The following is a 26,486-nucleotide window of genomic DNA, read 5'->3' as shown; positions in this document are numbered from 1 at the left end:
AAATTAATCAGCTGCTGGAGGTACATGCAAAGGCACTGGGTCTGGCTTTGCACACAGTGTCAACACCTGCCACCCGTGCTGCGGAGATGGCTGTGACTCTGCTCTTGCACAAGGAAATCTCTCCCATGAACACAACTCTCAGAGGTGCATGGTGAATAAATTACCACAAGCAAGTGCAATGGGCTTGGTTAGTAGGAAATTAGATGGCTTCTCTGTGCATGAACAGCATAATTCCTTTTGCTGTATTAGTTTCAGGCATAACTTTTTAATTTTTGTTAGTGTAAAACATGCAAACTCACTCTAAGCTCATTATCCTTCAGGACTCTGCACTGTGTCAGCACTGATTAACCTCAGTGCACTGGCAGGGGTGCTTGGGAAGCAGGGTATTGGCTTTCCCCAAGAGGCAGTGCCAAGGGGCTTAACCAGCCTTGGACTGGATGTGAGAGAGGGCTCTGCAACTGAGAAACTGCTCACCTTGCATCTCCTTTGCCCTTCACATGACAGCCTGAAATGGGGGAGTGGAAATGCCCTGTCTGGCACTCATGCCAGCAAAACCCCACATTTTCTGGAGTGCCCGAGGTGTGCAGAGGAGGTTGATGGGAATATCTGGCTTTTGCACGCACACTTCAGCACCGCTGTTTTTTTTTTTTTTGTGCCAACACCCCTCCAGCCAAGACTGAAGGCTGAAGTCCTCCCCTGCTCACAAGTTCCCTGAAGATGAGTCTTCTGCTGCCCTTGGAGCCCAACAGTATAATCTGCTCATACTACCTGGGCTGTGGGATCAAAAGCATTTGTTTTACCAACAACTACTTTCTAGTGACAAAAGGTCACACCAAAAGTTCAAGTCTGGACTGCTGTATGGCAGTGCAGAATTCTACACCCAGTCCACAATTCAGGCAGATCTTTATCTGATCTGGTTCTCCTTTGCTATATTAATTTTAAGGAGCAAAAATGGCTCTATCATAGTTTAGGCATGCCAAGCTTTTAGCCATCATAGCAGCCACACCAGAGTGCAGACCAGCTCCAGGATGTTTAAAAGGAACCTTCAAATCACGATGCTGAATTCCCTGGAGCTGCCCATCATGAAAGGGAACCCTGCTTTTCAGAGACAGCAAAAGCCTTGGGGATACTGAAAGGAACGTTGAGGAACTTCTGTTTGTGGACTTTGCTAGGAATCTTCTTGTGGGATGGGATAAGTTATTTTTAACTCTATTCCATGCTAACACTTCGAAGATTGGAACAGCAGGTTTCGTGTTGACTTACTAAGGCACAGTCCACATCCTGGTCACAGCAGCATGCTCCCGGATTGTGGAGAGGTTCCTCAAGTCCAGAGGAGGTGGTCGTGCTGTAAGTAAGTACAAAAGGAACTATGTTTTCAATGAAAAGTACAGACTGTTTAGAAAAATGCAGTTTTGTATTAACAGAAAGAAACTAACAGAGTATTTCACAGAACATAACCAAGAAGGAAATCAGTAACAAATGACCTCTTCAGTCAGTGCTGGAAAGCAAAGTCCTCCAATCACCCTAAAATAACAGAAGAAATATAGCGGGCATAAAGAGACCAAATGCCACACAAGATACATACACTTGCCCCAAATACGCTCTGTATATGCTGCCTTGGAGAGGTTGGTTCAGCCTACAGGTTATAACAGGTTTTGGATTTTGTTCTAAAGAAAAAGGTCCTATACATGGGGATCAGGACCATTCCTGTCACGACTCAATGTACATGTGCCCACCATTCTCAAGACCCTTTAAGAAAGGATATGAGTATGCTTTTCTTCATGGCAATAGTCTAAATGTCTGTACCCACTTTACAGTAGCACTGCCTGAACCAATTTCTGAGTAACCCTGTGGTTCTACAACCCTAAGAGCCTTATTATAGGCTAGGTTTAGGCAATTTCTCCACTTCAAAGTTGAATTATGTCCCCATCATATTCTCTAGAAGTGCAACCCAGATTTTGGACATGCCATGAAAACCAGGAGTGGAAAATTACCATCAGCAAAAGTATCTGCAGAAAATTCCTGATTAAACTAAGACAGCTGTGCCTACCCAACAGAAGTTTAAGCAACAGCCAACACATCAAGTTTGAGTACTTGAGTGTTTGGATGTCCCATTCCTGGCAGGTCAGAGAGCTGTTGAGACAGGTGTACATGTACCACAGAGTGGCAGGATTTAGTCTGCTGTCTCTCCCAGACTAGGTCCCTTTGGCTGTTTGCAGTCACAGTGAAAGCCAGGCACTGTGCTTATGCAGCCACCTGGGCTTTGACTGCAGAAGCAGCCGAGGAATCTTTTCCTCCACTCACAAACCACCCTGCAAGCACATCCTAGGCTACAGTGCTGTAAGTCACCCATGCAGCATTCCAACCCATCCTCTAGAGGGAGAATTGCTTTAAGACATGCCAAGGACACTATCAAAGGAGGTCACCCATGTCCCCACCATCAGGGCCCCCAGGCTTTGCACTTTAGGTCTGAGCTTACACTTCCTGCGAGGCTTGAGGTCCCGGTTCACTGGAGGGGGCTCCACGTCGGAGGGAAGCTCAGGCAAGGGGCTGGTGAGTTTTTCGGTGCTGACAACGGGGAAGGTGAAGGTGGCCGAGCCGGGGCTCATGGGGATGTATCCGTCGGGGGAGCAGTCGGAGCCGGGCGCAGAGGGAGAGGTGCTGGGGCGCATGGGCACGTAGCTGTCCTCCGCGCTGTCTGCGGCCGGCGAGTACAGCGGGGAGAACCGGCACGGCTGCATGGGCAGAGCAGGAGCAGAGAGAGAAAGGGCTCCATTAATACACAGCCAGCCCCTCCCAGCCGGGAGCTGCTGGGAGCTGGGAACACACCTGAGCTGAGCCCAGGCCAGGATTGCTCTGATGGGGCCTCAGAGAGGCACAAGATGGAGTGACAAGAGACAAACGCATGAGTTCAGATGAACACTCCAGCTCCAGAGCAGTCCACGCTGAGCTTCACAAGTCACTGCTGGAAACTAGAACCAAACTGACTGGTGACTTTATTGGTTAAATCCTCCAACTTCAGCGAGGCTGCACTTGCCTCTCACAGCAGTAATTCTGACCCATAAAATGTGGGAGGATCCTGAATACAAAAAAAAAGTCTGAAAGGAGAACACCTAATGAACTAGACAAATGTGGCAAATGTGGAACCTCACAACCTCACAACTCACTTCTGATCACTGAGAATTAGCATTAGAAAATCACTTCATGCAGGTTAGTGCTGGCTGAGTGGTGAGAGGGAGTTATTACAATTCTTGCAAGCTTTCAATGAGGAGAAAAAAGTTTCCCACCACCAGCAAAGCATCTCCCACAGAAGACAGCATCCAGCCTCAGGCAGAAGACTGGCTATGTGATGTGAGATGGTGCTGCTTAGATGTGTGTCTGTCAAAGGCTGAGGCAGGAAGCTGTGGACTGATAGAGCCTTCAATCACAGGCACTGTCAGAGCAGACATTTTCCAGTGTCCTAAAGAAGAGATATCCCTCAGGACCATGAAGTGATAGGCTTCTTTAGACCCCTTTTTCAAGTAATAAGCCATTTGCTTTGTTGCTCTTGGTCAACAGTTTAATTCTTGAAGCTACTGGTAACCTTCTTCATAACAGACCCAGCTTCATCTGCTTTAAAACCAGGGTGCTCAGTACTGAGGCCTCTCCCTCCCTCTCCTCTCAAAGGCTGACTTGAGGCCACAAAGCAGCCAGCACCGAAGTTGCCCAAAGCCAAGCACCTTTTCCATTTTTTTAATTCTTCTGCTGAACAGAGGAGAAGAATGATTGAATATCAGGATGTGAAATAATTCACTCTGAAGTTTAGGTGCCAGTGTTTTAAATTTGTGCAAACAGAGTACTTACCAAATTCAAGCTAAGCCTCTTATCTCGACTTCTTAGGGAACTGCCTTCCATGTCTGCTGCAAGGAAAAAAAAAGTGATTAAAAATGGGATAAGGCAGTGCAACTGTACAGAGATAATTCTGGAATAAAACATATGGCTCTAAAATAATGAGAGTTTTATACAGATTCCATAACTCCTAAATGAGGAAATACAGTGATACTTAAGACCAGATCCAACTCAGAAGCATTTCCAGAGTGATTACCTCTATTATAAGTATGATGAAACCAAGGAACCTGTTCATGTACAGTCCAGCTGCAACTTATGCTTCCTGTAACACAAGCAGTTGGGGAAAAAGACTGGTGTGGGAGCAAGCACGCATTTAAATGCAGCTCCTGCTCTAGTTGATCTGTTCTTCCAGCTGTCAAACTAGGGAAATTACATGAAAAGGGGCTATTATAGATAATATTATTTCTTGGATATTTATTTAGGAGCATTTTAAGGTGCCAGGGAAACAATTGTTATTGTGCAGAAAGTGGTGCGTGGGGGAACTTATTGGTAGGAGAAAAATTCTTTGCATTGGCATCCAGAAGTGGTGACGTGGTGCAAGGGGCTCAAGGTGATGGGGAATGAACAGCCAGATCATGGAGACAAGCACCAGCCTCCTTGTGCATGTGGGCATTGGTCTTGATATAAGTCAATTTTATTTTCCAAGCAAAAGCCAAAAAACCCTAAAATCCAGCATTCAGCACATAGAAGATCAGCTGTGGGAGATGCTTACAACCACCATCCTTTTATGAAAAGGGATTTTCTGTGCAGAAAATAGCTTTTCTGTGGGAATGCTTCAAATCCCCACAACCATGTTAATCCATTCCCTGCTCTTATGGTAGAGATGTCAGTACTGCAACTGGGGCCTTTTCTGGCTAAACAAGAACAAAGCAATTCTGTTAGTGCAGATATGTATTCAGATAGACACAGTCACTGTCCTGGGACAGCTGAATTTATTTATTAGAGCAAAAAGACATTGAGGCACAAGGCTGTGGCAGGCGCCAGGATACAGGTGCCTCACAGCTCATTCTCCTTCATGGCACTTCCACTAGCTCTTGCTGCTTTTGCCCTGGGCTAATTACATCTGGGCACCTTTGGCAGGTTAGCAGGGCAAAAACTTAAGTTATTAACTTGAGGGCACTCACTGGGGGAGCTGGTGAGGAACTGCTGCTTTCTCCTTCTTTATTTTTCTGATTTTTCTTGTTAAACATTTTAATTCAGAGTTTAACTCTTCAAATAGTTTCAGCTACACTTAGGGTAAGAAAAAGTGGCAGCACTTACTAATTCATTGCTGCCCCCATCAGGCAGAGACAACCCTGCAGCACAGAAGCACAACATGACATTTGGCCACTTAATCCTCTTAGAGACATTTTGGTGTAAATTGGGTTGGAGTATCATGAACCAGCTGCATTGGAGCAGCACACGTGCAGAAGCAAGAGTAGCATTTTTCAGGGAGCAACCAAATGTAGCTGATAATTAAGAACAGCAATTCCATTGATGGGTGTTTCTCCAGAAACCCTCCAAGAATTGTCTGTACACTGACAAAACAGACTGAGCAGAGATCTCCTTGCTTTAGCTTCAGAGCTGTAAGAGCAAGATCTAACAGCCCCACACATTGTCTGGTCATTCAAACTACAGGAGTCCAAAGGATGCTTGCCATTAAAAACCGACACTCTTTTCCTCATCAAAAAATGAAGGTTTTCACATGACTACAATATACCTCATGATTTCCAGCCAGGTATTCCAGCTGTGTCCCTCTGTTCTGTGGCTCCATGTAATAAAGTTCTCTCATACTGCATATGGTTTTTGACACCATGATGTTCTGGGTTTTGACTGCTGCTCTTGTTTGTGATGGTGTTTCAGGAGCAAGTGGAAAAGGCAGCTCAGCTCAGAGCAGAGTTTGCTTTGCAGCCTTGCCTTGCTCTATAGCAGCAGGTTTTCAGACTGCCCTGACAGAAGTGCAAGGACAGAGTGGGATTTGTTCAAGGACACGCAGAGTCCCTGGTTCAACCAGGATTACATCCCATCACCAGTGTCTCCCTGACTTCCTGGTCTTTACTTTAAGCTGTGAAAAGACATGCAGCTCTCACAGAACAGACTGGATGTAGCAAAGCAGCACAGCTCCAGAGGCATTTCCCACATGCAAGCCCACATTTTGACCTGCATAAACAGAGTTTGGCATTGCCCAATTCAATGGCGGACTTCTCATTTTGGTTTTTCTACTGCTTTCTCTTCTGAGGAGGAAGGGGAAAAATTAGCAAGGCATGAGGCACCCTGAAGGGATCAGAGCTAAATTGCTGCCCATCTGTACACATACTGAGAGGCTTCTACACAGCAGAAGCAAACCTAAGGGACTGAATCCTGCTTGCTAATTTGAAAGCAGCACTTGGTGTTACATTGGGTGGTGTAAGATTTCACAGAGGGGAGAACAGAGAGGTACAACAGGAAGTCAAAACTGCTCTGTGAATGTGGGCAGCTCCACGCCTCACATTGGTGCTGCTTTGCTGGCTCTTGGAAGTGCACTCACCTTTCCAGTTCCTCATGTTGTCCAAGCTGGACAAGGAGATCCTTCTGGGCACCAGAGCAACCTGAGGCCGGCAGATCCCCACGTGCCCGTTCTGCAGGGTCCCACTGCCCAGCTCCTCTCCCCTCCTGTCTGAGAAGTGCGTTGGCTTGGGCGGCCGCGGCGGGGGCGTGTTGGACAGCACGTCCAGCTGTGTTACCCCATAGGGCAGCCCCTTCTGGCTCTTGTCAATCTGAAATGTCGGTGTCAGCGGTGTCCCCAGCAGTGGGGAAGAGGAGGAAAAGTCACTGGATGGCCCACTAATGTCTGTGCTCCTGGACATCATGCTGGGATTTGCCACTGGGGCTCCAACCTGGTGCACAGCGCCAGCGCTGGTCGGCTGTACAAGGTACGAGGAGGGCTGGGATTGCAAGGAGTCTACAAAAACATCGTCTGATGATGTTTGCTCCAGAGATCTGTCTGAATTTGACCAGCTGTCACACCTGCAAGGAGACAGAGGTCAGGACCTGAGCTTTCCTTTTCTTCTGGCTGGAAGAACACAGCAAACAAAAAAGCCAACCACACAATCTGGGACAAGATCTGTCCCTTCCCTCTGAGCTGGACTGGAGGCTGAGGCACTTTGTGGAGCACCTTGGACAACAGCAGGTGTCTGGAGGGAGGCTGTGTGTCAGATCCTCAGCCACCCACCTTGGAAAGGGACAGGACCAACATATGATGCTTAACCACTAATCTGTGCTATGAAAAGTACCCTGTAAATTGGATTAGGCTGGTGGTCCCCTGTTGTGTTTGGGAGCCAGCCCTGAGTGGCAGGGCTCCCTGGGGCTGCGTGCCCCAGTTTCATGCCTGAACAGACAGAGGGGGGCTCCAGCCTGACACATCTGGCACAGCCCAGACTCACCTGTTGTGGCTGAGCTTGCCCGACTCGCAGTTGGACAGGAAGAGGTAGTCAGGGAGGAAGACTGACCCAGACTCGCTGGGGGTCTCCTCGGTGGCAGCATCAGCAGCTGTGTGCTCGACTGAGAAGGAGGGGTCGGCGATGCGGGAGGCGTGGGTGGAGGCGGCCGGCGAGGGCTGTGGGGACGAGGTCGTGTGAGACAGGCTCTCCACAGAACCTGCAATGGCAACGGATGGCCCAGCTGAAGGATGGCTCTGACTCGCCCTGGCCGTCACCACCCTGCTTTTGCACCAGGGATGTTTAACACCAGAGCAGCAGTGAGTCAAGGCAAACGCTGGTTCTGGGTAGAGGGGAGCCTGATTTTGCTACCCCTGCCCAGGCTGTCAAAGTCCTTCAGGCTGTAGGAAGTGCAGACCCCTTGCTCTGGGGTCCCCCTCTCCCTCCTGCAGCCAGCAATGAAGAACAGATTCTGCTGAAGAAAGAGCTGAAGCACAGCAGCCTGTTTTATCAAGTATTTTTTTAGTATCTAATGCAAATAATTAATTATTCATCTCCAACACTTCAAATTAATGGTGATAAGGATAAGGATTGATTTCTTGCCACTTTTTAGATTTCAGTAGACAAAATTGGGCTTTCCAGCTCACAGAATAGCCAGACAAGCTCTGAACATGTCTACAAGCTTTTTATGCCTCTCTCAGCTGGACACCAAACCCCAAGAGCAGTGCTGTGGCTGTAACTGCCCAGCTGGAGGCTTCTTGGCTCTGCTGAGAAAAGTGACACTACTTTTATGGAGGTCACAAGGCACAGGGAGCCTGAGCTCACTGACACCTTCTCTAGGCATAACACTCCAATGTCCCCAGCACAGAGTGGGATGGCAGTGGGACAGGAGGGGGTCTGGGCTGCAGGCAGTGGGGCTGGCCCAGAGCTGGCTGCCTGCTCACACCACCAAGGCCACCCTTCAGTGGCAGCCTGTGGCTGAGACACTCAGACCCATCTGGCCTGAGCACTGCCTGGCAGCAGAGAAGTCTGGTTCTGTTCCTTTCCCAGCCTCTGTCCCTGCTAGAGAGCTGGGCAGAAGGGAAGAAGGAGTGATGGCTGAGCCACACAGAGTCAAGCTAAACAACGCTTTTGGGGCATTCCAACTCAAAAAATCCAGTGCAATCCAGACCTCCCACAAGGGGCAGCTGTGGAATGGGAAGGGTGTCTTTACAGAGCAGCTCCCCAAAAGCATCTGCTCCTGGCAGCAAGCTCAAACAGTGGCACCAAGAGCACAAGTCCTCAGGGAATATGATTTTTCTAATGAAGTTCCAGGATGCTGCATGGCAGTTCCTTCACCAGAGCTGTGTGGGGATGGGGCAGTGCTCACTGGGTCCCTGACACCTGCAGGGCTTGGCAGTGGATGCCCATCTCTCTGGCTCAGACACTGCCTGAGTCAAAGCTGCCAAACTCTCCTCCAAAATGAAAAATGCCACAGAAGAAACAAACACAAGAAACCAGCAACTGCTGATAAAACCATACATAGAATTAACATGTCTTCAATGTGCAGCAAGATGGCAGATTTCTCTAATGCTGATATCCAGAACTTGATGGAATTCTGGGAACCAGCCCCTGACCAGCTGCATGAGTCCTCCACCCCACATCCTGCCCTGTGTGCTGAGGTCCTGAGACCCTCCAGCAGGTCCAATCTAGTCCCAGCCTCAACAGAGCCACAAACCTTGGCACTGTACCAGGTAGCTGTAGTCACTTCTCAACCCTGGGAGGTGCTAGGTATACATGCAAGCAGACCAGGAGGGATGGAAAGGACTGCCAAGGCTTAAGTGGTTAGACAGAAACACAATTAAACACAAATGAAACCCTCTCAGGCACATGGTGTAATTCTTGGGGCCATCCTGTATAAGGCCAGGAGTTTGGTGTGGTGATCCTTACAGGGCCCTTCCAACTGAGGATAGTCTATGATTCCAGCGATCCAGGATCCCACACCAGCCACAGCAGGCTTCACCCCTCATCTTTCTGATAGCAGAAGAAGAATAACACAGCTCATCTTCCCTCCCTGCACTATCCTACATCTCAACCCTTTCAGCTTGGGAGGGAGCTGCCTCTTTCCTTCCCATCTACCACTATTGACTCCCTGCTGCTTCCTCCAGTTATCTTCAGAGATCTGGGCAGTGGTGGGCCTCAGGTCAGCAAAGCATATAAGAACATGCTTAAATTCAAGTGTAAGCAAAGGATTTGCTTTAATTTTGAGCAGGTGCTTATAGCAGTAGGGTTTAATCAGTGATCATCTGGAAGGAATGGCTTTTACAGGGTTTCACATTTACAAAGCAGAGCTGAGGGCTGCAGCCTTCCCATCTGAAAAATAACTTTTGTTCATCATGCTGGCTCAGACAGTAACTCTGCCTTTAAATCCAGGACTCAGAGCTGTCTTGCAAGCTGACAATGATCAAACATACACTGGGCTAACTCCCATGGGATCTCAGAAAAGCATGTTCACCATCTGACTACATTTAAAAACACCCCAACAAACCAACAACTAAAACTGCCACAATGCATAAGAAAGAAATTAATGACATTCTGAGTTATTAACACAGAGAACGAACAGGCCTGAACTCCATCTGGTACTCACAGGGTTTAGCCATGGATTATCCCATCAGGAAAAGCTGTGAGCTGCAGACCACATGGCAACGGTTATGAGCAGGAGGGAGGGGTAGGGACAGCACAGACCTGCCCTTTTCTGACCTTCAGGGGCTCAGGGACCTGCAGCCAGCTCCTCACAGACTGTTCCTGTCCCTGCCAGCTCTGCTGGTAACCAAACTGTGTGCATTAAAACGACCATGACAGCAGCTGGGCAGAATAAATTATGCATGGCTACTTTCAACAGTGAGAAGGCAGAGAATAGGTTTGGTGCCTGCCATCCCCTTTGCCAGAGAGACAGCAAGAGGCTTCAGCTGCCAAAATAACTGCTTTGATGGGTACTAATACCAAACATTTCTGCCCTGCAATTATGGAGAAAGCCACCACAGAGGCTGCACAGCATCTTCCACCATGACCTCTCCCATCAATGAAAGGCCATTGCTTAGAGAAACAGAGGGCTTTCCCCTTCTGCTACAGACCCCAGCCCCCTCCCCAGGAATTGCTATGGTGCAACAGCTGTGCAGGGGCACAGTGGAATAGGGGTGTTCTTCTCACATCAACCACCCCCAAGGCTGCACTGACATACCAAGGAGGTAGAAATAATAACAATAAGGCTTCCTAATGAAACTGGTTAAACAACCTTCCCACTAGTTTCTCCAATGAAAAGCTGTAACATTGGATTGTGTCAAATAGTCACGGCTTCAGCTTGCACATGGGATAAACTGTGCCCCTAGTGTCCCACAGCCACTTCATTTCATCCCCTCCCCTGCCCCAGACCCTCGGGCCAAGCATCCTCCCAGTCCCCTGCATGGCCATGGATCCCGTGGGGCTGGGGAATGATGGCTCTATTGGGAGGTTTCACCAAAGATAGAAGCAGGATTTTGCTCAGATAGGGCAGGAAAACCAGGAGCAAGGCCTCTTCCTCTCTCCTCCAGCTGACTCCCCAAAGGTGCCAACTCCCCTGTCATTTCCAGCACAGCCAGCAGCACTTTCTGGTGGCAGCAGTGTGTGAGTGCTGCTGGCAAGCCCTTCCTGACAGCCGCCTTCCCAGGTGCTTCCTGACATCTGCCTGGAGCTGCCATGTCATCTCTGCCTCTCAGCTGTCCTCTCTCTTGTTGACTACAGAGCTGTGCTCACAGGAGCCATGGCTTTTGTAACTTTGCTCCACATCTGGCTGCCAACACCTCTGGTGTGGGGACCTGGCTGTCCATCCTTCTTTGCTGCTGGAAGGGACTAACTGGGAACAACAGGACAGCCCTTACAGCTGAGTCACTGCATAAACCTGTGGCTACACTTTGGGCATTAAGCAGAGAAAGCAGCAGGTTGTATTTTGGCTTCAGTCACAGCAAATTTTCAGCAATGCACAGATTAAGAATGATATGACTCATAGCAGGGACTAGTATTTTTTTAAAGCAGCAGCATTCAAGTTAGAAAAAAACATGTGGCACTTAATAGGGCTTTTCTCTTCTAATGTTAATTTTAAAGGGTAATTTGTTTAAACCTACGGGCTTTTGGAGAATTCAGGAGATCCTGAAAAGCTGAAGCAATTAGCAACTTTTTGAAATGTGATGTGCAACTTGTGGAGCTGTGCAGATTTAAATCAGAGGATCTGGATGTGCTTGGCAGCCTGACCTGGATATGCCCCAGACCTGAGCTCACTGGCAGGAGCTGCAGGGTAAATAGAAGCTCTTAGAAGCTATTTGGCATTAGAGACAGAGTAAGTGCATGTCTGGAGGCTTAGCTCACACCATCCTTGATGAGGGCTGCAAGTTCATGTGCCAGACTTTGTACTGAATCAAGGCAAATGCTCAGCAGTGCTGAACTTCTTGGGGGGTAATATCTGCCTTGGAAAGCTGGAGTGTCAGCTTTCCCAACTGCTGCTGCAAGAGCTGTCATTTCTCATCCATCAGTGCCCACACTGGCAATCTTTGCTCTGAGAGAAACACCAATGTGTAATACTCTGAGTATTGTCCATGTGCAAGTCTTACAAGCAATAGTGCATTGCACCAGCAAAACAGAGAAGGCATTTTCCAGTATAAATGCATCTGTCTGGGACTGTCTTAAGCCACTATCTTAGCTCCTCTGCCACAGATCACATCCCCCCTTAACATCCTCACCCAGTGCCAGGAGAAGGCTGCCTAAAAATTTGAGAGACAAAGATAATTTTTCTCTTTTGCATAGAAGGGTTTACCTTAATTGCAGAGTAATTGGTAAAAATATATCTCAAATAAACCTGCACCAGAAATAACAATCCAAGAACAACAACTCAGCATGAACAAAGAACAGTAGGAGGGCAGTTACTGAACTTCCCTAATTCCATCCAACCTCCAAAGGGCAGTAGACTCCAATCCCTACCAGACCTACTTTGATATTTGTATTCATGGGCAGCTTGTACTGACACATAATCTGTCAGCAAGTTTTCATGGTGGTTTCTGAAGTGAATGAGAAAAGAACAGACATCACATTTGTAACAGGACCACTGCAGTGTTCTTGCCACTCCCATTTTCCTCAGAAGACACTACTCAAAAGGCAGCTAAGCAATGCCAGGAACCATGCTAGATTAAAATAAAACCTTTCCCATAGCCTTTTCTTTCTTATCAAGTTGCTTGGTAATGGTGTGGCCATGCAGCACTTGCAGCCACCAGCAGCACTCTGAGTCCAGTAGCACAAAGACCATGGAAGGATAAACTGCCTGGCCACACATGATATCCCAAACACATTACTGCCCTAGGGCTTGTGTTTCTCCATGGCCCTCTCTTCTACTCTTGCACTGCCTTTTATCACATTGAAGGCTTCATTCTGATTCACTTCCTCTGAAACTCTCAAATTGCTGCTGTATCTGCCCCTTGGAATTGTCAAGGGAAAGACAGATTGCTGTTATCTGAGCCTGATTGTCTCATTTAAAAGGTAAGTTAATGATGGTACAGGTCCCCACTTTAATTACTGGCTACATCCATCTTGGAGTGGTTAATTCTTGGCAGTTTTTCAAGAAATTCACTCTGCTGAGTATATACAGGTGTAGCCCAGCAAAAGAGTTGCCTTGATGCTTCACTGGCAGGACCATCTCTTAAGTCAACACATACACTTCTAACACTCCTATCCTCTGCCTTTTCTTTGTTTTCTCTTATTAACAGACTAAGACAGCTTAGTATTTCTGTCATTGATTTATGTACATGCATACACACCCAAGTCTGTGCACATTCCACATTCAGCAAAGCCTACATTAAGCCTAACTAAATAAATGCAGGACATGTAATGAAATAAATGGCCCCACAAGATAACAGCTTTTCACATAAACAGCACCTTTTCTTATTAAGGACGTGCTGTTTGCTCCAGCAGGAATTGCTTCATCAAAGTGAGACCAGTCAGTGAGTATTGCCACCCAGCAGCAGTGAGGTCCCTGAGAACTTTCAGATCAGGGTTTAGCAGCATCTCAGTCTTTATGGAGCTATAGGAACCACAGTCCTCTTACACTTGCCCAGCCCAGGTCCATGCCTCCTGTCACCTCTGGGCATTCTCCCAGCCTCCAAGATGAGCGTGATCCTACCTGTGCCATCTTCCAGATGTCCAAAGTTACAGATCTGGCTGATATTGCGCACCCAGATCTGCATCTCCTCCTCAGTCTTGGCTACCAGGTAGAAGGTGCGGTAGGTGGTTCTCACGATGAAGACAAAGTTGTTCTGAAATTCCTTCTTGATGAAGTTGGGCCCCGAGTGCTTCAGCACTTCACACTCATTGAGGTCTATGATGCGGATGGGCTTTTTGGAGTGGTTGTTCCTGTAGTATTCCAGCACATCAGGGTTCCCGCTCATGCGGCCCCTGCGCAGCACGAACCAGCGCTTCCGCCAGGCCTGCAAGGGGCACAAACACCTTTAGTGCCAAACACCCACTGCAGCAACCAGCCCACACACAGCATCAGCACGGCTTGAAAAGTCCCCTCAGTTCATTGAATCCAGTCATCAACCCAGCACTGCCAAGCCCATCACTAAACCATGTCCCTAAACATCACATCTACATGTGTTGTCAAGAATTCCAGGGTGATGACTCTACCAATTCCCTGGGCAGCCTGTTCCAATGCTTAACCACCTTTTCAGGGAAGAAATTTTTCCTAATGTCCAAACTAAACCTCCCCTAAACCAACCTGAGGCTGCTTCGTCTTGTCGCTCATTACCTGGGAGAAGAGCCTGACCCCCACCTGGCCACAACCTTCTTTCAGGTAGTTACAAAGTAATAAGGTGCTCCCTCAGGCCTCTCTTTACCATGCTGAACAACCCGAGTTCCTTTAGCTGCTCCTCACAGGACTTGTGCTCCATGCTTATTTTCTTTCAGGTTTTATAGCTGTTTTGATAAGCTGGCCAAATGGTGATTTTTATTTGATGCACTTGCAATCAGCTTGCATTAGAGATTGGAAAGCAGGGAGAAGGTTGTCCCTGGGAGGTCAAGATGAACATTCTCCCTTCCCCTCACCCTGCCAACATGACTCAATCAAAATGATCCAATACATCACCACCTCATCCGTAGAAGAGAAAACAATTTTTTTTGTAAAACGAAAATACCAAGAACTGTACATACCTGGAAACAAATGCCTTTTTCCCAGCAAAGCCCAGAGCTCCAGATACCCTGTGCAGATTCCCTCCTACGGTTTTCAGTGCTATTACAAAGCTGTTTCTGAGCTGCCAATTACTTTTGAAAGCCCAGAACAAACCCCTGAGTTGAGTTGTAGTGCTAAAACTTCAGCATCTTACAAAAGGACAATATTTACACAGGCACTGCCAACCTGAAGCAAACCTGGCAAGCACTGATGTTTTCTGACCCTTGTGACTGAAGGTATGGGTCCCACACAGGCTTAAATGAAGTCCTGGCAGCATCACTCTATAAAGCTACATGACTGTTTCTAGGCACAAAATAATATACTTTCCTTTTTTTTTTTTTTTTTTTTTTTTTTTTTTTTTTTTTTTTTTTTTTTTTTTTTTTCCCCAGCAGCTGCTTCTGTTCATCAACAGTATAAGCACCTCTGTGTTGATTATAGCTGTCACCAACACCTACTCTGGGCCAGAAGAAATTCATCCTAATCTCTGTCCCACAGAAAAAAAGCCAAAATAAGACATCGGGACATTTGCCCTTGCCAAACTCCATAAAAACTGTGGGATATGTCATGCCCAAGCCAGCCAGGCCAGGGAGCAGCCAAAGCTAAGGCTGCAGCTGCCTCAGCTCTGATGGAAACCTGGGAAAGGCGCAGGGGCTCTTACACTGCCCAGGGACCTCCAACAACTGCACAGACACTGGCTGCTTCACCTGCCCTCACTGGACTTAAAAGCTCATTGAAAGGAATGTCTGAACAACCACTACCACAACCTCCCTACCCGAATCTTACCCGAGAACTCTTGGCAAAAGGACTTTGTCGCAAGGATGTAAATCTGGGTGGTAGCTTGTGTCTGAGTTAAAAATCACACTTATTTTGCAAAGATTGGATCTGTCAGTTTAAAGACAGGCAACCATTCCATTTTAAGACAAAATAACTGAGTTCAGGCTGCTTTCAGTAAGATGTAAGAGTCCTTACTGGCACAGTTTAAGATAATCTAGGCACTACAGATGTTGCTGATGCTGAGTTCCCATAGTCATGGTGATAGTAAAAATGAGCAACAAAAGAATATTAGCAATTGTTATGTCAGAAAAATACTTTTCTTTTTGTGCTCCAAATAATTTTTGGGGTTTTTTTTTTGCAGTGCAGCCAGCTTTTCACAGGCTGTCAATATTCACCCAAAAATTTATCTAAGTAGTAAGTCTGTTCAGCCTGGCAGTACCTCAATCTCTTTTGAAAGCAAATTATTCTTCAAATACAGAGATGATATTTCATGGAAAAAGCTCTTGCAAGGCTTAGCAAGCCTGTGTACAGGAGGAGCTTACAGACTGGGGCATCACATCAGGAATAAACAGGAAGAAGAGATGAGGTGCAAAGTGTATTGCACAAAGAAAATTAAGTCTTGCCCCCACTGACCTATTAAAGTTTGAAAGTGATTTGTTCTCTGCTGGAAGTAGCTAGAGATAACAGATAATTGACACATCTTAGACAAGCATAATTTTGTGGAAGACAGGGAAAAGGAGAAACATGAAACAGAAAGAGAAGAAAAACCTTTAATGGAGAAGGAACTTTCTAGACTAGCCAGATACAACACTGGAACACAGGCCAGCAGGTACCTCACATATAGCACCAAAAAGAGCCCAAATCTCTGTCACCTGCAATCCAGGTGACAGGCTCAATGCACTCCCCACAGATAGATCAGGACAGAAAGGTCACATCTCCTAATGCACCCTCACCTCTAAACAACCAAAGAAAAATGTTTCAGAAGGTGTGAGACAAGAGCTGCTCCTTTGCCTTCCAAAGAAGAAGGCTGCTAAGGCAATAAGGTGAAAACCTCCAGCTCCACCACAAAACCACCCCACATTTTTCCCCCCCTTCCTAAAGCTGCTAGCTTTGTGGCTTAAATACACCTGGCTCCTGCTGATGGAAATTGGATAGAAATCCCCTGCATCTGAGCAAGCTGAGGAGGGAGGGGATGGGGGAGCACTGTCTGCCTGGCACCCTAGCTGGCAGCTGGGGAAAAGTGGAGGCTCAGGGCTACCTGCTGCTGGTTGCTACCACACCCTGAGGCAGGACAGCCCAGGGTACCTGACTTCATTTCCAAGCATTTTGGTTTTCATGATTCTAGACGAGTGTGTAGGCTGTGTTCAGCACAACCCAGGCAGCTGGTGAGAGAATAAAGTGCTGCTGTGCTTTGGGGAAAAGCCCATGGTGCCTCCATTAGGAGGCACGGCTGGCTGTGCTGTGTGTCCGGGGCCGTGGCTCGGCTGGCTGGGGTCTGTCCCTGAGGAGCTGCCTGCTAACCTGTGAATACACAGTCTGATCGGGTTTGTCATCGGGCTGGCGCTGCAAGGCTGGACATGGGCAGGTGCCCGGTCAGAGGCTCGTGATGGGAGAGGAGAGCAGGGCTGGGTCTTTGGGAGCAAACACCGGCTATCATAGCGGAGCAGCCGGGAGAACAGGGCTGGGGGGAAACAGTGGCACACAGCTGCCCGAATCTGCACGGCCCTCGGGCAGTGTGGGCCCTCAGCACCTTCCCCAGGCTGGCGGTGGGGCCCAGGCAGCCAGGCCGCTCCGGCCAGCTGAAAAACAAGTAGATTTTTCTTGTGGGGGTTACACAGGGACTATAGAAACATGCAGGAAAGGAGGGGTGGAGTGAGGCAGAGGAACTGCCCTTTGGTGATATCACAAGCTCGGGCAAGTCAACAGCCCTTGGCTGCCACCGTGGAGTGTCCCAAACATTAAGGTGCTTTCAGCCTCATGGAGCTGCAGAAAAATATCTGCAAAAAGCTGCCCGTGCTGCCAACCACTGCTGAGCCTGGAGCACAGGGGAGGGAGAGGCACAGAGGGATGGCAGCCTGAGCCAGCAGCGCAGGTGAATCAACATTTGCACACTCAGATCTTCACAGACATTTAAGCACTCAAGCCCTCTTGAAATCAGGTGCCATGGCAGAGTGGCAGTGGCATGGGACAACAAAGAGTCTGCTGGGATCAGCTGGTGAGCTCACCTGCTGCCTTGTGCCTGCAATGTTCTATGCCTGACACCAGAGTCACCTGAGGGAGCAAAAGCAGCTGACACCACCTCACCCAACACTGGGATACAGGGAGTGCTGCCAGCCCACTGCCCCAGCACACAGCCGTGGCTGGACACAGGCACCCAGCACCACGGAGGGCACAGAAGGGTGGGAGGAAATGGGACCTCCTCTTCCCTGGGTGCTTGCTCTTAACATCAGCTTCACTGTACCATCAAACTGCATCTGCACACACCTCAACTCTCTGGGCTCCTTTTTCTGTCCTCCACTTTCTAAGGAAAAAGTGGCATCATCTGCTGACATGACACAGTTGCCTGCATGGGTGGGGATGAAGGACCATCTTTTGCACATCCTCTCACACTTGACATATCCGGTCCCATCACTGTCTCCCCAGCCTATTTCCATTCTGAAACCTTCCCCCCATATGTGCCTTTACCCACAAAATGTTGGCTCCAAAACCCTTTTAATTATCCTACAATGCTGAGTGACAGTGCACAGGGTTTTTGGACAGGAGCAGGTTTGCCATTGCCAATAACAGGACTCGCCCTGTTCCATGGCATAGGCAAAGCAGGGGTTTTGGTTCTGACACACCTTGCAGCAGGAGGCTCTTCTCTCTGAGTCAAATAGCCTCTCCTCATTTTCCTGGCATTTGCCTGCAATCTGCTGTACACCTCCTTCCCCCAGGGTAAGGGGATGCAGCACACTGGGGTCACTGGGAGCCCAGCAGTGACAAGCCCTGGCCAGATGAGTCAGCAGCAGCAGTTTTATCTCTCAGGGCCTCAGCAGCTCACACACCCTGGTGCAGAGGCTGCTTGGCCCCTCACAGTCCCTGTCCACGGGACAGGCACTTGTCCCTCTCTCCAGCGCCCGCCCCAGCCCCAGGGCAGAGCAGGGTGGGTTTTACACAGCTGTACATCTTCGGTAGTTTCTTTTTTACCATTTACCAGGCTGCCTCCTCCTTTCCCTGTTACACGACTGTCCCTGTGTCTGCTGAGGGTGTCTGTACCAGGCTAAGAGAGACCCTGGGAGCCCCTGCAGTGGCTTGAGGCCAGTGGGGACACCCAAGGAGGCAGCAGGGCCAGAGTGGCTGGGCTGTGGTGAGATTTATTTCAGCTGGTCAGAGCCAGTAATATCTGCCAATAATTAGTCTAGAACTGCACACGCTGCCAAATTTATGAGAATGTGGATCAATTTAAGGGGGAAAGACTGCACTCCCATGGCTGAGATGAAGTATATACTTCAATAGGTACTGATTCCTGGCATTCAGCTTAGGCTCCTCAGTCACATTATGAAAAGGTTCTATGCATCCAGGCTATTACATCCAAACAATTACATTTATTTTGGAACCTCCTGAAATTATTATTTTCTTGATGAAGGAGTGATAGGATGATTAGAAGTTTACACATCCTCCAAAGCCTTGTGGGCACTAGAGAGAAGGCTGTATCAGAGAAACAACTACCATCAGACAAGAGCAAACATCAATCTAGAACATTTTCATCTGCCCTTCGGAAGTGACACAGTTTGATGCCAAAAGAAAGAATTTGCAGCAGCATTGGTTGGCTGCCAGCACGTTCCTCTGTGTAACACAAGCTATCAGTGTTTTCATCTTACTCCTGAATTTTTGACTTTGGAAATTCCAGAGCCACATCTAAAAGAAAGAGGAACAGCTCTGTTTCCATTTCAGTAGGGTTTCCAAGAAAGAGATTGCTCCTTCCACAATCTGATGTTTCTGCTTCTGCTGAATGAGTGGTGTGAGGTTTAGAGGGCTGCTCTTACATGTGAGCACAAGATCTACCTCAGCACATGAGCAAACTTATTCTGAGCTGAAAAACAGCTGGCTAGTGAACAGGGCAGAATGAAAGCTGCAAAGGTTTAGCCAAGGACCTTCATCACTTACCTTCTGCCCGAGGACCATGCTCTCATTTGTTTGTACAACATATCCAGTATTTCAGATCTAAATAATTTATTAGAGCACATACAAGCTCAGTGAGGTAAATTGGCCTGAAATGTAATTTGCCCTGTGGGTTTTGATTTTCTTCTGGTTTTAACAACAAAACACAGAACAACCAACGAACTAACAAACATGAAATTCTTGACCAGCTATATTAATGCTTACAACTCCCCCATGAGGATAATCTTCATTTTACAGAATGCAGCAAAGGGGATGGCAAGGTGAAGCAGAAAGAAAGGTGGCTGTGTGCTGGTTCCCTGCCTGCCTGGTGGCCTTGCAGTCAGGACAGGCTGCAAGGACATGGCACAGGTCATGTCTTGGTCCCCAGGCCTACTGCAGGGCCTCTGACACTCAAAGGAGAGTTTGAGAGCTCACTGATAGGGATGACTTCAAAAGGCTTGACTATTTGGAATTGCTCTCATCCTGCAAAATCCCTTGGAGAGGGGAAAGCAGCAAATCCCACCAGAGAAGGGTTTGGCATGGCTTCTCTCCCACAGCTGATTGAGGGCTGGGAGCTTCAGTGCACAGTGCTCCTCCTGCCACTCACTGTGGGCCCACAGCTTAAGTCACCACCCTTGGGGCAAGAGAACTAGCAGAGCTGCAGGATGATAGTCCCATGGGAGTGCCAGCACTTGAGACAAGTTTTCACAGCTTGTCTTTTTTAAAGAACAGTGTTTAAACATATTCCTGTGGAAAAAAGAAGTTAAGCAGAACTTTATAGCATTTCCTATAAAAAGCCCAAAAGAGGAAGTTAAAATTCATATGTAGTCAGGTTTGTAAGTAGCTGATTCTAAGCCCACTAAGACCATATATGTTAACAGAAGTTCCCTGACTGCAGAGAGGGGCTGCAGAGCACGGTCCCTGCAAGAGGAATCTGTGCACTGGCAAGGAGTCAGGACCAGCTCCCAGCAAACATCCTTGTGTTCAAAGAGGACGTTGTTGGGAGCTCTTTGTGCCATTCTTTCCAGAGCAAAGGGCCAGTTCCATGCAGCACATGCTCCTCAGAATGTGAGACCCTTGCAGAAGGGTTCACACCTTGGCAGCCTGCAGTGCTCAGCTGTAACACTTCATTCACTCAGTCACAGAAATCAGATGAAAAAGACCTCTTAAACCACCCAGCCTATCCCCCAGCTGGAGTTACGGTTTTGCTCTTTCAGTTGTGGCTGTTGGTCTGCAGCACCTATCAGCTCTGCATAATTAATCTCTCCCTGATGAGGCTTCCTGCTTGTCCCTTCCAGTTTGTCCCTGTGAAACACTCTGGGAGCAGATGAGCTCACTGTCCATCACTTACTGGTTTAATGTTTCTCTTGGGTTTTGTCTCCCTTATTTCCCATTCAGCTCTCACAAATGTCTTCAGTAGTGAGAGGCTGAAACTCATGCTTTGTGACTGGGAAAGAAAAATCAATAAATACTCAATTTCAGAGAGGGATACTCTTCCCTTAGGCCCTTCCTCTGCCTCCACAGGCATGTAATTCTATTTAATCTAGAGAATAAAATAAGATTTTTTTTTTTGCAGTATTTTTTCTCCCTTTGCTTGGGTGCCTGGAAGTTGAGGGGCATTCTTGATTGGAAAGGCATTGGCTCTCCCTCTCCCTGCCTGTTCATGCCCACTGCACCTCTGCTTTCTCAAGGCTAGGACTCAGCTCTGGTAGGAAAAAGCTCTGAGCTAACCAGTGTTTCCATACAAAACAACTTTCCACACAGACTGGCACAAATGGTCTGGCTCACCCTGTGCAAAGGGCTGTCACACAATGAGCTCAGGACAGGCTACAGCCTCACAATGGATTTCCAGCTGCCACGTTCTGACCGTGGTAGTTTCAGAATGACTCTAAATGAACCCTGTTTCAAGAAAGTCACCACGAACCCTTGGAGGAGACATGCAGGGTATGTAGTGCAAGGGGAAATACCTTCTTCCTTTCAAGGTGATACAGCTACGTTAATTGACTAAAAACACCAGTCAGAAAATTTCCTGCACTTTAAGTGCAATGAGAGCTTTGTACTAAAGCACCTTAGAGGACATCCTGTAGAAGCAGAGACATGTCCTTTGTTTCTGTTTCTTTACATGAAGGAATCTGTGGTTTGTGAAGAAAAGATGACACACATTTTAAAAAAAGTAGAAAAAAATCCCGCAGTCATATGTTGCCTGCTAACCTATACACATTCCCATTGCCTGCTCTATGTTGCCTGCTAACCTAGACACATTGCCATTGCCTGCTCTACATTCTATTCCACAATATTTATGGTGCTTTACATAAACAAACATCTGCATCTGAGTGAGACACTGCTATTTAATAAACATGAAGATTCTTTACTCTAATGGGTTTGTTTGGGCGTGGAGGGTCAAAGTCATAGAAACCCAAAAACTTGAGAATTTTAAGTTCTTAAAAGTACTTGCAGAAGATAAGAAAACAAGTTCTGAAGGTAAAATCAATAATGAAACCACTTCATTTTGGGGAGGGAGAAAGGAGCCAGACATCTGGATGAACAAATATAATTTCACTCCTGTGCTCTGTCCTTTAATAAGATCAATAAGGAACTGTGCTCCTCACAGTCATTTTGATGAGAGGTTTCTCCTGATGACACTGGCAAGGTGGCACAGCATCCATTTGCTCCTCATGCAGGTAGGAATTGCTCACAGGACTCTGTGGGCTGCAGGGGAGCAGCAGTGCTGTGCCCTCCTCGCTTTCCCCATGGCTCCTGGCAGCTGGGTGTCAATTTCTTCTCCCACAGAAAAGAAATGTGGATGCTGTGGTCATGCTGCCCAGATAGGTCCCTGGAGTTTGCAGGGGAGGATGCTGATGGAGTATCTTATCCCACAAGATCTTGCTGTGGGGGAAAGCTCACTGACTGATCCCAGCTACAACAAACACTGCCACAGCGGAAAACCACCACAGCTCCACCACACCCAGGGGGCTCAAATATATCCAATGGCTTCACAGGGTCCTGTCCTGAGGTCTGTAGGGCAGGCAGGACTTCACTGTCACCCCATCTCTTGACAGAGCTCACTGCTCACCATTGTCCTGATGCTATGGAGATGGCTCTAGGCTGATAAAGCCTTCCCTGTGAAACACACAGCAGCAAAACATCTGAGAAGTGGTGGAAGGATGGCAATCCATTTTCAATGTATTTCTTTAACAGTGACATCCTGCAACAGGCATGGAGCCAGTGAGTGCCCTCCCCACTGCCAGCCCAGGGCATCACACCTCTATTCTTCCTCCTGTTTTGACAGCGGTGGTGTTGAAAGCTTGGAGCTTTACCTGTGAACAGCTGCCCTGCAAATATGTGCAGGCCTCTTTAAGCTCATGTACAGAAAGTATAAGGATCAATCAATATGAAATTAGTGGTGACAGCCACCCCACGGCAGGAGCCCAGTTGTGTCCCGAGGGCTGAACCTCCCAGGGAGAGGCTTGTGGCCAAGGGGGGTTTCTCAGGAGCACCGAGGGACCAGGGCCAGCCGACAAACCTGACAGCACCTGTGGGGCGCCAGGAAGAGACACAGTTGGTATTAATAAAAAATGAAGTAACTCCCCAGCTGCACTTGGCTGTGGTTCATTGAGACTAACAAGAGGGTAAAGACGATCTCACTCGCTTTCAGGAAACAACTGGAATTTTTGTGACTCAGCATCACTGTAAAGCTGTGCCTGAAGTGATCTGAGGAACTGATGTAAAATCAGGCTAAGGAAGAGAAAGCCAGCCATGGTGTGATATCTGCACAGGTCTGGGAACAGGATGGCCCCAGGATGGCCACCTTCCATCTGGGCTGCCAGCTCTTCTAGTGGACCGCCAGCTGTCATCAAAGAGGATGCTGCAATGGGTGAACAAAAGCCCTGGGTGGAGGGAAGCTGATTTTGGCCAACTGACCTTGCCTAGGCAGACAGGTGGAGTCTGTCCCACCTGTATCCCTGCATGCTGCAGTCTGTGACACCAGGCAGGGGGTACCAAAGTACTGGGCACCAGAGTTGGATTTGACTTACATCATGAGCACCCTCATGAGCATCCTCATACCCTCTGTTTCATTTTGTCTTCCTTTTTTCACTTTTAGTGGGGATGTAAAACAGGTCACAGCTCAGAGCAGAGTTCCCAGCAGCAGAAGACAGGACTGCAGTGATTATTGCCATTCAAGGACCTTCTCCCACCCAGAGCCCTCTGCTCCTCCAGGACAATTTTCCTTCCCAAGTGCAGGCACTGCGAAACACTAATTCCTGTAAGCTGCCCCTCAAAGGACACCTTCTGATTGCTGCTACAATATTGCAAGCATTTAAGCTCCCCGGCAGTAAAGACTTACAGGCAGGACTCTTTACTTGAGGATGTTTACAACCTCGCCCACTAGCCAAGAGTTTTAGTTCCATATTCCCTTACAGCATGTTTGTAAGTAGCATTTAAAATGACATTGTTATCATCCTGAATGGAGTTTAAGTTTCTGAAGTGCTTTTTTTCACCTTTGAATCCTAAAGCACTTGACAACTGGTACATCATGGTTACAGCCTCCATATGTTGTGATTTGTTCACCTGTCACAGGCTACACCTGCCTCTGAAGTTATGCTGTGTTCCTGATACTTGGACTGCTCCTCCACACACCCACAGCGATGCAGTCCCATCTGCGTGTTCAGCCTCAGCCAATCTGCTGTGACACTTTTGCATCTGAAACCCTTTATTAGCCACATAAAGTGGCAGAGGTTGGTGGACAGAGAACTGCTGGTCTGGCTTGGTGCCACTCCTCTTGTCAGTTAAAAACTAAAATTTGGATTTCTCAGGACGCAGGATTGGATGCAGGATCTTTTTACAGACACAAGTTGAAAACAAGGAGAAAGGAGAAAATACACCGACAGGTCTTCTTGGATTTAACCATTAACTTTGTTTTCTCTGAGTGGAAAAAATGCTGCTGAAGCTTTAAATTGCCTGATAGGAATTCCTACTTTTACATAAAAAGTACTTGTGTAAAATTGTCTGTAAACTCCTAAGATCCCCCTGACTTCCCAAAAAAAAAATTTAATAGTAATTCAGTAATAAGATGTAATCTTGAATAGAGGTAAATTTTCATTTGTTAGAATGGCTTTAATCCAAAACTCTTACACAGTCTTGAAGGATTTTTGGAAGACTCTGCATAGATCTTTGAGATTTTAATGAAAAATAGGTTGCTCCCAGGTTAAGAAACAAGAGTTCTGAAATACAAATGCCGGATATAAACATCTGCTGAATAACTGAATCTAGCTAAGTCACAGGAGTCTTCAGTCATTTTTGGAAACAAGTATAAGAAAATGTATATACCAAAGGGACTGAAGTTTGGACAAATTTTGAGCAAATTTGCTAAACTAATAGCTTTTATGGAAGGACTCCAAACCTGCTTCGCTAAGGAAAGGAGTAGGGGCTAATCCCCTTTCTTGTCACTTGCAAGCACAATGTGAATACAGATGTGCAAAGCAGTTAAAGACTAGAAAAAACTGCCTGGAGATTGCGCCCTGCCTCAGGCTATCGGGAGTCCCTGTCCCTCTGGTTTACTTGGAACTGGCAGTTTTCTCAGTATTCTTTACACAAACAGAGCAAATTTTGCTGTTTCACCTTGTTAACTGAACATGTGGTGTGAGGTCAGCAACAGTCGCCAGCCTATCTACAACTGTCTGTGCTCACATGATGCTGCAGCTCCAGCATAAACAGGAAATTGGGCAAAGTGACTCTTTTAGTAGGGAACTACAACACTACTTTTTTTTTTTTTTTTTTTTTTTTTTTTTTTTTTTTTAAGTGTTCAACAACACACTGTCAGACCTAATGAAGAAAAGCAGAGTAGCCAGCAGGAGCAGAAAAAAAGCTGCAAATGTTTAGGCTGTAGCACTTTTGCCTGATCATAACAATGAGGTTCAGGAAACGCCCCCACGTTCAGTGTCCTGCTCAGCTGATCTGGGTGCACATGGAGTAAAGAGCCGTATCCTCCACATCCCCTTCGGGCCAAATCTGGGCTGTTCTTTTTTACATCCTTACTGACTTCATGGCTACACGCCGCAAAGACTTTGACCTTTGCACTTCATTTCACTCCTAAATTGCCTAGAGAAAGGAAGTGTGCGGGAGGCAGGCAGAAAAACAGGGAGGAGGCGCACATGTGTGGGAGGACTTGCTGTGGAGAACAGGTCACTTTTGTTGAAAATAAGAATCAACCTTTCTGCACATACAGACAAAGATAGAAAGGAAAATAGGAATAGGTCCAATCTCACAACAGCAGCTATATAGTATCCAGATGAGCTCTGGTTTTAGACATGAGAAGAGAGGCACAGATTTAATTGCATGCTCCAAGGTATACTGACTCAGAGATCTCCTCTGGGATCTACGTATTGGCTTGAAATCAGTCCCGTGGGAACCACCCGGCCTTTGTGGTGACATTTAAACCCCACTGATGTAAATGGAAAAGCTCCCATTTGCTCTGAGAGGGGCAGGTCCTCCTCTTGACAGGAAGCTTTGAGAAATTCAGAGATTCCCAAAAATGGAAACATGATATGAAAAAATTATCTGAATAAAGAAAATCTGCCTCTGGACTTAAGAGGAGCATTTCTACCAAGCACATCAGAAGATGAACTCTCCCTTCATGGGTCTAGCCTGGGTTTTGCGGGTTGCACACAGGCTGCCCTCAACTGATTTTTCTCCAGCCAAAGAGCAAATATCTGCTGGTGACTTCAAGCATGGTAAAAGCCCCTTTTAGGGGGAAGCCAGGCTGCCCCCATAAGTCTTACCCTGGCCATACCTGGTCAGGGCAGGCTTGGTGCAACACAAACACCCAGCTCTTACAGCTGCATGGGCAGAGTGGCAAGCCAGGTAACACGATGAGCTGCCATGGCTCCTGCAGGAGCAGAGAGTGTCTGGTGCACGGGGAGAGCTGTTGGAATTCAACCAGAAAACAAACGAATTATGGTGAAATAAAGTGAAGTTTGGAAACGTCTGTATTTGTCCCAGAAATGCGGTTTGAGCAATCAGGTCTCTGCAGCCTCCAACTGGAAGCACTGCTGTGTGATTCAGAT

At 47.4% G+C, this 26,486-nt stretch overlaps 1 protein-coding gene across 2 annotated transcripts in view; it reads right to left on the bottom strand.

The window, feature by feature from the left end:
• GAB3 (GRB2 associated binding protein 3) overlaps positions 1-26,486 on the bottom strand; it is a 64,252-nt gene that overhangs the window by 5,733 nt on the left and 32,033 nt on the right. Inside the window, exons 2-7 of one of the 2 annotated variants that reach the window (XM_068204887.1) lie at positions 13,465-13,768; positions 7,290-7,503; positions 6,395-6,873; positions 3,844-3,899; positions 2,480-2,735; positions 1,264-1,345 (exon numbers count right to left, since the gene is read on the bottom strand). In XM_068204887.1, coding sequence (XP_068060988.1) covers positions 1,264-1,345; positions 2,480-2,735; positions 3,844-3,899; positions 6,395-6,873; positions 7,290-7,503; positions 13,465-13,768 — 1,391 coding nt within the window. The remainder of the gene's footprint in view (positions 1-1,263; positions 1,346-2,479; positions 2,736-3,843; positions 3,900-6,394; positions 6,874-7,289; positions 7,504-13,464; positions 13,769-26,486) is intronic. The other variant, XM_068204888.1, reaches the window with a different exon arrangement.

Source organism: Anomalospiza imberbis, chromosome 14 (assembly GCF_031753505.1).
Source record: "Anomalospiza imberbis isolate Cuckoo-Finch-1a 21T00152 chromosome 14, ASM3175350v1, whole genome shotgun sequence".
Taxonomy (NCBI): Eukaryota; Metazoa; Chordata; class Aves; order Passeriformes; family Viduidae; genus Anomalospiza; species Anomalospiza imberbis.
The sequence above is the reverse complement of the archived record's forward strand: the minus strand, read 5'-3'. Positions and strand labels throughout refer to the sequence as shown.